The following is a 15,708-nucleotide window of genomic DNA, read 5'->3' as shown; positions in this document are numbered from 1 at the left end:
GCTATGGCCGATGGTGGCAGTGCTAGCCAATTGCGTGAGGATGACAGCAGCGGTGGTGGGCGATGGGGTGGCGATGGTGGCCGACAACGGAGATGGCTGGCGGTGCTAACAAAGTACTTTACTAGCAGTGAAAAGGATTTTCACTCAAAATTGGACGTATTTACATTACCTCAAAAATGAACTAGAATACTTTGCACTACATAGATGTAGTTTGGTTTGCTGCATTAGGAGTGTAATGTATTCCAAATGCAGGGGTTTTGAAAATATTATTTGGTTTGAAGTAAAAAGAATTCACTCTTGTTGACCTATACTATGCAGCCAAACAGAAATGAACAAAGAAAATATAATAAATATATACTTGAAATCGTTACCTGTGCTGAGATCTCACCCGAATCCTGCTCAAATCCCGTATCCAGCGGCCAGAAATCCCGCGACAGCGACCAGAAATCCCGCGACAACGTCCAGTCTGTAGTTCGGCGCAAAACTATCGCATCCATCTCGATCCCATCCCGCGCTGCTCGATTCAAGTCAATAAAACGACGACGAAAGCCTTCGGCCCGTTTTCTTGTCCCGAGCTCTCCCTCTTCTGAACTCTCGCTCACGCTCCTGCTCCTCTTCTCTCGACGCTGCTTCGACTCCTTCGTGCTGTTCGACATTCTCCTCCAACGCCTCTCCATCCATCCTTCCGCTCCTTGCCGAAGCCTTGATCTCCTTTGCATCTGTCGAGTGCCGACCTCCCGTCGGCAGAGAGATAGAGAGAGAGACTAATCCACATACCTATAGCCGACGCCTCTCCATCTCACGACCGAACCCCCAGATCCCGATCCCCTTGTGGCCGAACGACTTCGCTCCTCTGACTTTCCCTTCTTGTCCAATCGGAAGCAACTTTAGGGAGCTCGCTAGGTGGGAAGGTAACTTTCTCCCTTATGCACGCTCGTTCGGCCAAATCCCTGTAGAAGCCGAACCCGAGAGCATGAAGGAGGGTAGAGATATTAAAAGGATTTTAATTAAAACTAATGTTAATTAATTTTAATTAGAATTTGTATTAATTATATTAGTTATAATTATTCTAATTAATTATAATAAATTAAAATTAATTAATATTAATTATTTATAATTAATTAAGGTTATTTATAATTAATTATAATTAATTGAGGGTAATTATAATTTTAATTATAATTAATCAAGTAGAGAAAATCCCCTTCTCGCTCCTTCCTCGACGTTCGTGTCGGGCCGGTAGACCACCTATGCACGTCTTTGTCGAGCGTGGTAGGAGGGAACCCGGTGCAACACCTACGCCGGGAGGCTGCCGAATTTTTTTCTGAAATAAGGCAAAGACTTGGAATAATTTGAGACTAATGGACTTGATTCAAATAGACCTAATTGAACTTAAACTCAAATAAATTTGAAAATATAAGATTTGGAGCTTACATTTCATTTAAAAATCAAATGATTAGAACAATGAACTTGAACTCAAGTGAACTTGAGCTTGACTTGAACTTGCAAGGTGGACAAGAACATGAGAACTTGAACCACAGGGGACTTGGACTCAAGCTAGACTTGTGAACATGAGTTGGACTCAAAGAAATTAGCCTTGAACAAAATGAACTTAAAATTCAAATGAAATTGAAATGAACAAAGTGAACTTGCAATAAACAAATATGAAATTGAACTCAAAGAACTGCAGGGGACTTGAACCAAGACTTGAGCTTGAATGGACTCTGAACTCAAAAGAAGCACGAGGAATCCAAAGACTCAATGTCGGGGAAGATATTGCAACATTCTCACATCCAACACCAATCAAATCACACCTTCTACGGATGTGTTTAGTGAAGCATACGACAAATGTAAATGCCCGCTAGTGTCAACAATCATCCGATCGAAGTCAAATATATATATCCCTTGCAACTGAAAGGTGGTTGATTAGCAGACCAAGTGCAAATGTCTACGAATGTAAAATGACCACAATAAGGTGTAAATCTCCTTACGAACAAATGCCTGTTGATTGAGATGGCAATACGGGAGACCAATGATGAAGGACCTGTCCCTGCAAGCAACTATAAATTCATCAGAATAACCACCTGAGATTGGTGAAAGGCGGATATGATACTGATGTAAATGACTCTCCTACGAACATTCCTAGAAGCTCGTAGTAGATACAACGGTCCCCCGCAAATGGATACTTATGGATAACAACAGTGGGTATATCGTAGGTACAACGAACCGCTGTGGGCACAAGTATTGATATCACCTACGACATTGGTGATAAAGATCTTCAAGCATTTCGGGTACAAGGGCGACTCGATGTAAAAAAAGTACACTCCCCGGCGGAATCAGAAAAGAAGTTTGAACAAATTAGAACCAAACTTCCTGGTGTTCCAATATCTCTTCTTAGTTATATACTTAAGAAGAAAACAGTTCTGGTACCTACAAACACCAGAAATGACAAGTCTCATACACCGATGATCTCAAAATGAATTCTTTGCAAAGCAGTGGACTTTAAAGTCCAAAGAAGTCCCTCCCCGATGAATGAAAAAGGGGAAGTCGACATCAAAACGTAACACCACCGGATCTGCAACATTCGTACAAGTAGACAAAAGGCGTCCACAAACTACAACGTCAGGCCATCGGATCCACAATATTCACAAGCGGACAGAAGGCGCCTACAAATATTTCAAAGTACCTCCACACATGCACCGTAGTTTGTATACACATAGGTACACTAAAAGGGGTAAAAGCAACCAAATACCTGCATGGGCCCCGACGAGCGTGTTATTGGTACACACGTGACGTCTAGGGATGCTGCGCGGGTTATCAAATTTTAAACTCGATCCTCCTTAGAAGGTAAAAAGGAGTCGAGAGGGTTTAATTATAAAAAGCCCCCAAACCCGCATGGGCCCCGGCAAGCATGTTATTGGTACACACGTGACGTCTAGGGATGCTACGCGGGTTATCAAATTTTAAACCCGGTCCTCCTTAGCAGGTAAAAAGGAGTCGATATGGTTTAATTATAAAATTCCCCCAAACCCGCATGAGCCCCGGCGAGTGTGTTATTGGTACACACGTGACGTCTAGGGATGTTGCGCGGGTCAATAAGTGAATTCAAGTTCGAACCCGATCCTTCTATATGGACCGATAGAAGTCAACAGGATTCGAACCTTCAAACAAGTACACGGTTGTGGCGACCGGTGTATTTGTTTTAATACATCCATATTAGGCTTTCAAGGCTTATAATCAAGAGAATTCACTAATAAAGGCACGAAACCTACGAAACCCGATCCTCAGTTTATATAGCTTGACTGAGATGACAAGGCTCAAGCTACAAAGATAAATGACCCCAAACACCCCGATGATGGCCGCGTTGATTGAAGATCTCAACTGGAGGGGTGAATTTTAGGCATTTCCAAATGCCTCCCAAAAGTCCATCCGAAAATCCAAAATTTCCAAATTCCATCCCAAAGTCCAGATATTTAAAATTTGAAATAAATTCATCATTCACTCAAAACAAAATCCATCCAGAATAAATCAATATTTACTCAGCTCACAAAAGAGCCAAATGCCTGGTCGAAATATCACTAGGATCCATTCTCAAAACAGTCTCCTGCCAGTAAGGACGTGGTACGTGTCCTCTGACTGGCGGTTTGCCGCCAAATGGCACCGCAGGATAAACAGTTATGACGACCCGGGGCCCTCTGAACCAAGTGGTTTTGCCATTTGGCGGCAAATCCTTGAGATATGAATCGATAGGGCACAAAGCCCTCTGTCAGCTAAGGTGGATTCAAATTTGTCCCCTTAGACAAACATTCCCCCCAGGTCTACAAGGTCTCCTTGGACGAAGCAACCCATGGCTGCTGACAAGGATCCTTCTGTCAGGTTGGGTCGACTACCTCCTCTGACTAAGTAGACCAGGAACCACGATGGCCCGGGACGACGGAACCATGGGATCTTGATCGGGCCCATCATCCATTCCCCCACCATCCGCTTTAATTGCAAGATGGTGCAATTTCTATTTTGAATATCAAATCTCCAAAACTTCTAATTCTCCAAATGCCCAAATTCAAACCCAATTTCCAGACCCAAACCCATGCTGCTACTATATGCCAGATAGCACGTATCTGATTGACGACTAGCTTTAATCGAAAGTTCTCTCTCGTCATCGGGAGGGGTAATTAACTATAGGGGCTTGCGCCTATAGGAAACTAGAACTCAGATCATAAAGTCCTCACAAAATGAGGGCGAAATCTCTGGGTAGTGTCTTATCTACAAACCCATATGCCTTCCAAAATTTACCCCGGAACTTATTCCGTTAAAACTCCCTTGCCGAATAAAAAAGAAAAATGCGGCAGGGAGGCCAGGGCCGAATTTTCGGAGCCTACAACTCTCTAGTTGAAATCTAGTGTATTTGGAATTTTCATATTTGAGAGATTTTCAAATACCCTGAAAACTCATCGCCATTGCCACCGCCAGCTGCAACCTCCGCCTGCCCGCTGCATTCATTTTACTTTAAGTCAAATAAAAATAATAATAATAACCTGCATTTTCTTGATACTCAACCAAACTACTCTAAAGTATTTCAAATATATTGCATTCATTTTTCATCTAACCAAACATCAATATTTTTAAAACCCTGCAAAAGGAATTCTTTACACCCTCTTTACTTCCAACCAAATAGCCTCATAAAGTAAATGGTTACATAAAATGATAGAGAATCCATCAAGCAATATGTCAGCAGGTTATGTAGAATGAATTATGAATGATGTTTAATTTGATCTTGATATTAGTAGATTTGTTAAAAAGCCTAAAAATGAAGGCATTACACATCATTCTACTAGATCCATAACAAGTGCAAACATATTTTGAAAATATTGCTTCATATGTCAGCATGATATTTCTCATGTATTGACAATGATGGCATCATTATGGACCTGATTTTGCAGTACAATCAGTTCTCGTATTAGAACTAATGAAATAAAATCAATAAATCATTCAGCACATGTAAGTCATCATAATCAATCTGTTGTATGTAAATAATAAGAATGGACAGAAAATTAAAGTTGTAGATCATATACTCTTACTAGCCATGAAATAATAAACAATGTTAATAATACAGAGTAATCAGATAAAAGCCTCTTCAGGGAATTGAACACTGAACTATTGACGAAATCAATACAAAATGTCCAAGAAACTCACTCGGTGAATTTACCTATCAGAAATTATTTTATTTCAAACAGAGAAAGCAAATTGACAGGAAACACTTCAATAAGAATATTACCTCTAAAATTTACCTAAAATTCCAAACATTATTGTTTATCTTGAATATTTGCACTTTCATACCAATTTCAGCTAATAGTAGTTTCAATACCTGCCCAACAACAAAATCCACTGAATCTGCTATAAATGGTTCTTGTGGACCATCACGAATTCCTGTTAAGATGTATCGCTTCAGCAAAAAAGAAGGGGTCCAACCAACACTGCAAAAGCAAAAACAGGCAGTTGGTCCAAAAGGATAGAAGCATGTAGATTACAAGAAAACTGCTAAATATGCATGCATTCTCTGATTGAAAAATACATACTATCAAAAATGAATAAGCTTTGTAGAAAGGAATTGTTCAAATGCAAGTGATTCTCAAGAAGCAATCTGCCTTTAATTCCAAGCACATTAGTACTTTAAACAACACTCAATCCATTGCTATTGAAATGAAAGTCAGGAGGTTGACCAGGTAGTAGACTGAAACGTGGCAAGGGCAAAATGTCTCGTACACCTCCTCAGCGAGCACAAATACTAAGGCTCTACCTATGCAGGTGCTTTACTTCTAGACCATCGTCTTGCCTTTATAGAAAAGGTGGTCAACAATATTTGAAACGTGGAATATAAGTTAGTTTTGATAATGTTTAAAATTGCGTATTCGGGTATTGAGGCGTTTTTCATTCGTGAGGCGAGGCGTAAGCCTTAAGACTTTTTGAGGCATAAGCCTCAAAATCAAAAGATTGCGTAAACATAAAATGATAAATTTTTTATATACTAATGAGTGAATAATATAAAACATAAAAAAAAATATAAGATATGAAGTGAAATCAAAATATCTCAATAATAAGACAACATGAAATATAGTTCAACTCAAAATTCTATCTTTCCCAAATCCCAGTATTCTTTTCATTAACATATAATTCAAATTTCCAAAAATAAATAGCAATGACATATCACATAAGAACTCATAAGTCATCAGCACTGTCATCACTAAGGGGTTCTTCATTTGAATCATCATTATGGTGAACTGCTCTCTCCCCTTCCTCCTCTCCTATAGAGTCCAATGTCGGGCATTTACTTCAAGATTTATGTAAGTTTTAATATATAGCATGAGGCGTAAGCCTCATGCCAGTGAGGCGAGGCGGGCCTCAACCAAGTTGAGGTGCAAGCCTCATAAAAAAAAAATCAAGGCGTAAGCATCGAGGTGCTTTTTACTAGAATTGCGCAAAGGCAAGCCTCATATTGCGCAATTTTAAACCAATGATAATATGTCATCAGGTGATGCAGAAAGAGCACTAGCTGATGGAGAAATAATGGGTATGCTAGAAAATTAGTCAAATCAAATGTTGGTGTAATAACTTAAAATGCTAGAGAAGAAAACATTGAGAAAGAAGATAAGTTTGAGAAGACAAAAAAAGAGATGGAAGATTGACTAAGAATGAAAAAGAAAAGAATATTGATGATGAAGTGATAGTTAGCATCACGGTATTTAAGAATGGGATCCTCAAGCTATTCATTCTTCAAAATTAAAGTAAAACTGTTATTTAGACATGTATTTTCGATACTTTTTTTTTAAATAATCTATTTGAATTTTAGAAATTCAGACAAAATAAAAAAATTATCACCTTTAATAACAATGTATGATTTCCTAATCATTCCTCGTGATTGAAATTAGTCCATAAGTAAAATAACTACTTTGACGCCTCATTTCAATCGGGGGAGCAAATAGGATTGTATCTATCATAGGCATAGGGAAGTTATATCTCCTAGAGGGTGCCTGACACTGATGATAGCACTATTTAGATCATATTACAGCCAACTGCTAAGTTGAAGTTATTCCCTAATGCAACATAGTTTTTCATCTTGCATTTTCATATTCCACAAAAATGCCTAAATTCAAATTTTCAAATTATGATATGTATAACATACACATTAAAAATAAACTTCTATCCATGCATCCGGATTGTTGTGAAGAGTTTTACAAGCTACAAATACAGATTTGTAAGTCTAAAAATAAATTTGAAGGTGATTTTGAGCTTCTAGAATGAATTCAGAGCATATCGTGAAATATATCATTTGTAATTGTATGAATCAGAATATTTACGTGCCTACCAATGTAGATTACATGCAAGCCTATCAAGTTTAATTCTATTTCCCTCTCTTTCAACTGTCTCAACTACCATGCCCCATTCCTCTCCACGCACTATATTCTATATAATATTGACATCCTCCACATTCTTAAACAACTTTGCCAAAAAAGGAACAATTCAGTGTACATCAAAGTGCCAAACTGCCTCAAGGCAGTGTGATGCACCAGGCGTTTGCTTGAGTGAAATCAAATGATAAAAGCAAATAAGTAAATTCTTATAAATTTCTTTTAATTATAAAGAATACTTTGAAATTTATCAAATAATAATCACTTGAAAGCATGTTGGAAAAAAATAATGAATCTCCAACTTTCATTGCATTCAGGGTTTGAAAATCTTATTAAATAGTTTGTATTAGAAACACTTTAGCTAATGTATATACTATTATAGCATGTATAGCCTAGGATAATCTAATCTTCTCTATTATCTATTCTATATTCTTCTTCATCCATGCTCTCTTTCCATCATTAAATGTAGTCTTTACTGGTTCCTTCCATGAGAATCATGCTAATCTAGGACTTGAAGCTCTTCCACAAATGTTTCTTTTACCTTGTTTCAAGGAGAACATCTTTAATTCTCTGATTCTTGATGCTCTTTCCACATCATCCCATATTAAGTTTTCATCATGAAAAACTAATTCATGTTCAACATAAGAAGATAGCACCTATCTCTCGAATCAAGGCAAGGAGCTCACATCGCTTCTTAGTGGCTTAAGGCAAGATGTTACCTAGGCACACCCTATGACCCTAGTAATGACACCTACATAATAGTTCTATATACACGGAGTTCCAATCTCGCCTCAGGTTGCAAAACCACATGGGCAACTATCCAGCTTGCGTTTAACAACATTGACGCAATATTTCTCTCTTACCAGTCCTAGCACCTAAGATCCCTCTCCTTGAGGATGTGAACAGCAAAGCATGACAGAAAGGTGTCGCCAATACAAAGGAAACATACAGGAAGAACTGGGAAGCAATTCAAGTTTTTGATCAACCAAAAATCACATGAACCACCATCTCTGGCTCATTTGACTTTAAATATATCAGTTTCAAATTTTTTGCACTCTCTTATCATCCAAAGAAGCTTTAAAGTTGGCAGATTATCTAGATAAATCTTAACCATATTGATGAAGAGATAGGCTAATACAACAACAACAACATCAAGCCTTTGTCCCACTACGTGGGGTCGGCTACATGAATCGAGGGCTACAAGCGAACCAAGCGTTCGACGAGCTACTCGATGCTCGGTTTGATTAAAGCTCGTTTGTGATCGTTTAACTAATTAAACAAACAAACTTGAACAACATTTTAAATACTCGATCCTTAAATAAACAAGCTTGAACACTAATGTGTTCGGTTCATTTATGTTTACGAACAACATCATTTGAAGTTCGTGAACAAGCTCGACATTAAGCTCGATAAAATCTCGAATTGAGAGAAATGCAATAGGTAAGTTTCATTTAAGAATATATTCATATAGATTAATATATTTCATTTAAAATAGATAACTTGCGTTTTATTATTAATTTATTATTTTCTGTCAAAAACATTTCCCAAATTTGTCTATGTTTGTTAGATTGTTAGTTTAAGATGTTATGACAAATTTAATGTTTGTTTGTTCAATAGATTGTTTGTTAATATTGTTCATGAACATAGCTCTTAAGGCTTGTTTGGTTTAAAGCTCGATAAGCAATTAAACGAACAAACAGAACCGAACATTGAACCAAACATGGAACACACTTAAATTAAATGAACCAAACATGAACACAAAACAATAAAGCTCGAATTAACATGAACTAAACTTGAACAAGCTAATGATAAACGAACTCAAACATGAACACTCGCATTACTCGACTCGACTCGCGTTAGTTTGCAACCCTACATGAATCCTGTTCGCCATTGTGTCCGGTTAAAAGTAAAATTCTCATTTACATCTAATAAAGAAAGATCATTTCTAATATTTCTAACCAAGTCTTTTTAGGTCTACACTACCTTTTCTTAACATAAGTCAAATCTAATACCTCAACTTTCCTAACTAGGTCATCGGAAGGCTCCGTTTAATGTGACCAAACCATTAATGGCGACTCTCTCTAATCTTATCTTCCCATAGGAGCTACTACAACCATTTTCACGTATATGCTCATTTCGTATCCTAACTCTAAGGATCAAGTAACTCGTCCACCTAAGCATCCTCGTCTCTGCAACACTTAGCTTAGTATTATGCTTCTCTTTTAATGGCAACCATTCGCACATAAGCATTGCAGGTCTCACCACCATCTTATAGAATTTTCCCTTAAGTTTTAGGGGGACTTTTCTATGGCACAAATAAGCCCGATGCATTCCTCCACTTCAACATCCAACTTGAATTCTGCTTATAATATCCCCATCAATTCACCATCACTCTGAATAATAGATCCAATATATCTAAAATGTGTAACTCTTATTAATGACTTGATTCACCTAAAGTCACAATCCCCTCACCTGGTTCTATTATTACTAAAATTACACTCTATATATTCCGTTTTATATCTACTCAAGCGAAAACCTTTAGACTCTAAGGTTGACCTCCATAATTCAAGTTTACCTTCAACTCCCTCTCTAGTCTTATCAACAAGAAGAATATCATCAGCAAAAAGCATACACCAAGGTACATCCTCTTGCAAATGTCTAATGAGAACATCCATGACTAAAGCAAAAAGATATGGGCTTAAGGCTGATCCTTGATGTAACCCAACCGAAATAGGGAAATACTTGGTCAATCTACCTTGTGTTTGAACACAAGTAATAGCTCCTGCATACATATCTTTAATGATTTGAATATAAGCATTATTGACTCATTTCTTTTCAAGAACTTGCCATAGCACTTCTCTTTGAACTTTATCATATACTTTCTCTAAAGCACTAAATATTATATGTAGATCCTCCTTATTCTCTCTATATTTCTCCATCAAACCTCTCAATAAATGTATGGCTTCCATAGTAGACCTACCCGGCATGAATCCAAATTGATTTTGAGAAACATTAGTATCACGCCGCAACCTACACTCCATAACTCGCTCCCATAGTTTTAAAGTATAACACATTAACTTAATTCATCTATAATTCGCACACTACTGTGCATCACATTTATTCTTAAAAATAAGAATTAACACACTCATTCTCCACTGATCTGGCATCTTTTTATTCTTCAAAACAGTATTAAAAAGTTTAGTAAGCCAAGAAATTCCTTCATCTCCTAAGCATTTCCACATCTCTATTGGAATATCATCAGGTCAAAAAGTTTTTCCACACTTTATTTTCTTTAAAGCCTCTTCAACTTCTGTTTTACTTATATAAAGATACAACAACAACAACAACAACATCAAGCCTTTATCCCACTACGTGGGGTCGGCTACATGAATCCTTTTTTTCCATTGTGTCCTATTAAAAGTCAAATTCTCGTTTAAATCTAATAAAGAAAGGTCATTCCTAATATTTTCTAACCAAGTCTTTTTAGGTCTACCCCTACCTTTCTTAACATAAGTCAAATCTAATACCTCTACTCTCCTAACCGGGTCATCGCAAGGCCGCCGTTTTATGTGACCAAACCATCTAAGGCGACTTTCTCTAAATATAAAGATAAAAACAAAAAATTTTACTTTCATTTAGGGTGATAAAGTCACTAAAGTCAATCGTATTTTTACATTCTTCATTAAAAAGTTTAGCAAAATACCTCATCCACCTTTGTTGAATATCATCTTCCAACAAAAGTACTTTTTGATCTTCATCCTTAATATACTTCACTTGAACTAAATCCTTATTACTCTTACCTTTTTGTTTGGCTAACTTATACATATATATTTCTCCCTCCTTAGTATCTAATTTATTATATAAATCATTAAAAGCTAAGCTCTTTGCATCACTGCAAATAGCTTTCTTAGAATCCTTACAAGCCTTTTTATAGCTTTCCCGATTATCAGAATTTTTTAATCTAAATCAATTTTTATAACAAATCTTCTTATTTTTTATCTTTTCTTGCACATTTGGATTCCACCACCAACTATTTTTACTATAAGGAGCTTTTCCCTTCGAAACTCTAAGCACATCTTTTACAATATTCTTAATATCACAAGCCACTTTTTCCCACATAATATTGACATTCTCATGCACAGACATAATCTTAAGATCTAAAATCTTACTCTCAAAAATACTTTTGTTAATATTCTTTAAATGCCCCCATTTAATCTTATAAAATCGTTTTACTTTATTTTTTTTTATTTTTTTGCCCCTTTATCTTAAAGTTCAAAACTAATAATCAATGTTGCGTACATAAATTTTCACTCGAAATAACTTTACGATCTTTGCAATCTAAACGATCTAATTTTCTTATAAGAAAATAATCAATCTGTGTTTTACTATCTTCATTTTTATAAGTGATAAGATGCTCATCTCTTTACTTAAATAATGTATTAGCTATTAAGAAATCATAAGCTAAAGAAAAATATAATATAGTCTTACCACCTTCATTTGTCGTTCCAAACCCATGGACACCATGGATGCTTTTAAAATTATCTGCCTCTCTACCAACATGTCCATTTAAATCTCCTCCAATAAAAACTTTTTCTTCAAAAGATATATTTTGTATTAATTTCTTCTAAGTCATTCCAAAGTTTTAATTTTGAACTCATATCCAAACCTACTTGAGGAGTATAAGCACTTATAATATTAACAACCTTAGCATCAACAACAATCTTTAAAGCTATAATTCTATCTCTAATTCTGTTAATTTTTATAATATTATCATTCAAACTCTTATCTATAATCACACCTACATCATTTCTAGTACGACTCCTACTTGAATATCATAGTTTATAACCTAAACTATTAATCTCCTTAGCTTTCTCTCCAACCCATTCAGTTTCCTGAATGCACAGAATATTTATCTTCCTATGAATCATAATATCTATTAATTCCATTAATTTTCCTGTAAAGGAGCCTATATTCTAAGTTTCTATCCTAATTTTAGTTTCATGGACTAGCTTCTTTGCCCACATCCGTCCTTTAAACGGCCCTTGCACACTTTTTACTGTATTCAGGTCATACAGCGCGATGCTTTCAGGAGACGCCCTAACATTAACACAATTTTTTAAATGATTCATGTCATGATTATTTGACAAGTACGCTGGTTGTCGACTACCTAACGTAACCCTCCACTTTCTCAAGAGCTAGGCTAATAGAGAAAGAAAATAAGAAAAATCAAATTCCACCAATATAGAAAGAGAGGAAAGAGAATTGGAACGGACAATAAAATTTTAATTTCATCATCAAGCGATCCAACACCCAAGCCTGAAATCATTATTTATAGAAATATGATCTCAAAGATAAGATCAAATATTTTAAAATCAAATATAATCCTATTTAAAAACTTAAAATTCGAACATAATATTATTCAAAAGGAAAGTAAATGTTAATTTCAATTCTAATTAATTTAGTTGAACTTTATAACTCCTGAAATAACATATGTCCAACTTTTAAGTTGTGTCAATTCCCCAAGGCCCAATAAAACTCGTCTCCTAAAGGGTTAAATGGAAGCCCTTCGCTTGGAAGTTCGATGGTCATGGTTGAGGTGAACAGGAGCTACTTCATGAATAATGAATATGTGAAGGGAAAAAAAAGAATCTTGAGCCTTTGGATATGAGCATCAATGCATCAAACCTCTTTTCAGAACAATCCCATTAAATCTCTCATAGTCTTGTAATGAAGTCATTATTGGTAACACAAACTCAACACTATGACTCAGCACATAAAAATCAGATAACATCAATTGTATCTCCATCAATAGGGTTTGGGAAGCAAAAAAATAGTAAAATAGATTCCTCAAGCTCAAGTGCAATAATGACCTTTGGCAATATCTATTGTTAAATCTCAGGCTCAAGCTCATCTTGAGGCATAAAATCTTAAAGCTCACAATGGTGTTCAGTCTCAACCACTTCATTATACTTAAGCTCAAGTATACAAGGAGAAGAAGGTAGTAGACTATTGGAGTTATTGGAGTAAGAGAAATTGAAAAGCTTGAACTGAAATTTGACCTTTTTATTACTCATTGAGCTAATACATGTCCTCTCTTACACTCAAATAAATTTCAGTAGGAGTGGAAAATTGGTTGCAAAATAATGCAGAATATAAATTCTGATAGATATGGAATCATCAAATAATCTGTAAAGACAATTGTATTAGTCTTCAGTTGCACCAGGTAGAACCTTCAGGCAATAGCGTTTCCAATCATCTCTATCCAAGATAGTCTTCCCTACATAGATACTTTTAGCCTCCATAAAGAATGTCAATTTCATGGTGAATAGTGAGAATTTTGCAACTCCACAGGTAAGTCATGTTTGCCATTTACCTTCCACATATAAGGAATGCATCTTGCGCTATCAAATTCTCATAATTATACTGATGTCATGAGAATAAACAAAGAAATCAAGAAAGCTTAACTAGGGTATATGAGATTATAATAATAAATTGCAGTAATTCTTCCTCTTTTTTAATATATGATTTGCGGATGTTTTCAAGAAGATGAACCATAAATTCAAATCATCAGCATGCTGGAGCCCACCACTGATGTAACAAATTGAGGTTAGACAGTAGATAAGATAGGGAATAAAGGATAAATACAGGCTTTGGCTCTAAGAGAAGTCAGAAGAAGAGGCACTTTGTGTTGGAGTTGATAGCTTGTCGTAGCGTATATGACTCGAAAGTTTTTGCAACTGGAAGCATCAAGATCTACAACCAAGAACGGAATTCTATTGGCAATTACAATTGCAAGTTACAGCCAGGAGCTCTTAAAAATGAAAAGGAGACAATGATGCTTCTTCTGCAACCAAACCAAGTATTGCAGAAAATAAGCGAGCACGCAACTAAAAGGTTACATGCAAGTGAAGGAACACACACATGCATGGCATGGCGACTATGGTATCATAATTGGATCGCAAGATGGTGCATAGGGGCAATCGTCCAAGGAATGCACGAATGTCTCAAGTGAGTGACCAGCTGAAGGTACGCATGTAGATGAGATTAGGTTCAATGAGTGTGCGAGGGGATTGAAATTGATTTTTAGTGAGCATGATCAATGGGATTGATGAAGATGTAGTAATGGGACGAGAGCTCACAGACCAACGAATGCATAGCTAAGGAAGCATGGAGAATAAGGAAGACAAATTGGAGTTCGTAATTGAGATAAGAGAAAGCGTAAACTTCCTTATATCAAAGTAAAATAAAAATGCAACCCAGAAAAAGAGACAACTTAGGAGAAGGAAGAAGTCATTAGATGGAGATTTCCTCATTTGTTTGATAAACCACTACGACCATAAATTTCGAGGACGATGTTTCTATAAGGAGGGGTGAATTCTACACAGAAATTTTCAAATGTAAGCATAAATTTGCTTAAAAAATTTTACCTTATTTTATTACACATTCAAAAAACATCAAACTTATTTTTATTAAATTCTATTCTTCATTTTGACCATTTTGATATATATAAGAGCATATAAAATATAAGGCCAATGGGTATATATAAATTAATTCATTTAGAAAATCAAAACTTGGGAAAATTTTCAATGAACATTAACTAAAGGTACTACAACAATTTAATGTACTATAGCAGAGATCATATTTCCACTTAACTGTTCATGCAAGGGCTGATCTGGTGATTGCGGTGATCACACGGCTGGGAATGCACGACTGGGAAGGGCATTAGTGTTATATTATAAGTTATATACATATTAGTTTCCTATTCACTCTTCCCCACCCATTACGGCTCTCTGGAGTCCGAAGCAGTCTTCTACCGAGCGCAGGCCATAAGCTGCAGAGGAGCGAGGGAAGGCCATGAAGGTTGCTGCGGGCAAAAATCTCAAAAAATGGTAAGGAAGAAAAGAAGGAAAAAAAGAAGCGAATAAGATGTGAGGAAATTTGTTAAATGAGGAGAAGTTTAGTTGAGGTAAAGAATTATATTTTTGGGTTTATCATAACTTGTTTTCTTTAAGTAAGAATTAATGTATGAATTTCATTATCCTTTAGGTTGTTGTTGACCCCTATACCTCAAACCACATGCGAAAGGATCAAACTGGTGAGTAAAGTGATACGCACCTTGGCGCGACGTGTCACTTGAAGGATCAAACGATCTCTGATTGCCAAATGGATGGCGCCGTTGCGATCAGGGCGTCGAATTCGGCTAGGTCGAGGCTCCTTGCAATCGAATCGTACGAGATCAGGGCCAAAAGGGATGACCGACACCTAAAATTAAAGCGTGAGGCTGATCAAACGATGCCAGATTGAC

General features: G+C 36.3%; 1 protein-coding gene across 3 annotated transcripts in view; it reads right to left on the bottom strand.

Annotated features, from left to right (window-relative positions):
- The window catches only part of LOC110097086 (maspardin), a 64,454-nt gene that overhangs the window by 32,627 nt on the left and 16,119 nt on the right, over positions 1-15,708 (bottom strand). For all 3 annotated transcript variants that reach the window (XM_020823318.2, XM_020823319.2, XM_028692624.1), the window contains exon 5: positions 5,363-5,471. In XM_020823318.2, coding sequence (XP_020678977.1) covers positions 5,363-5,471 — 109 coding nt within the window. The remainder of the gene's footprint in view (positions 1-5,362; positions 5,472-15,708) is intronic.

Source organism: Dendrobium catenatum, unplaced genomic scaffold (assembly GCF_001605985.2).
Source record: "Dendrobium catenatum unplaced genomic scaffold, ASM160598v2 original_scaffold_244749, whole genome shotgun sequence".
NCBI classification, from domain to species: Eukaryota; Viridiplantae; Streptophyta; class Magnoliopsida; order Asparagales; family Orchidaceae; genus Dendrobium; species Dendrobium catenatum.
Note: the sequence above shows the minus strand (reverse complement) of the source record. Positions and strands in the feature narration are given on the sequence as shown.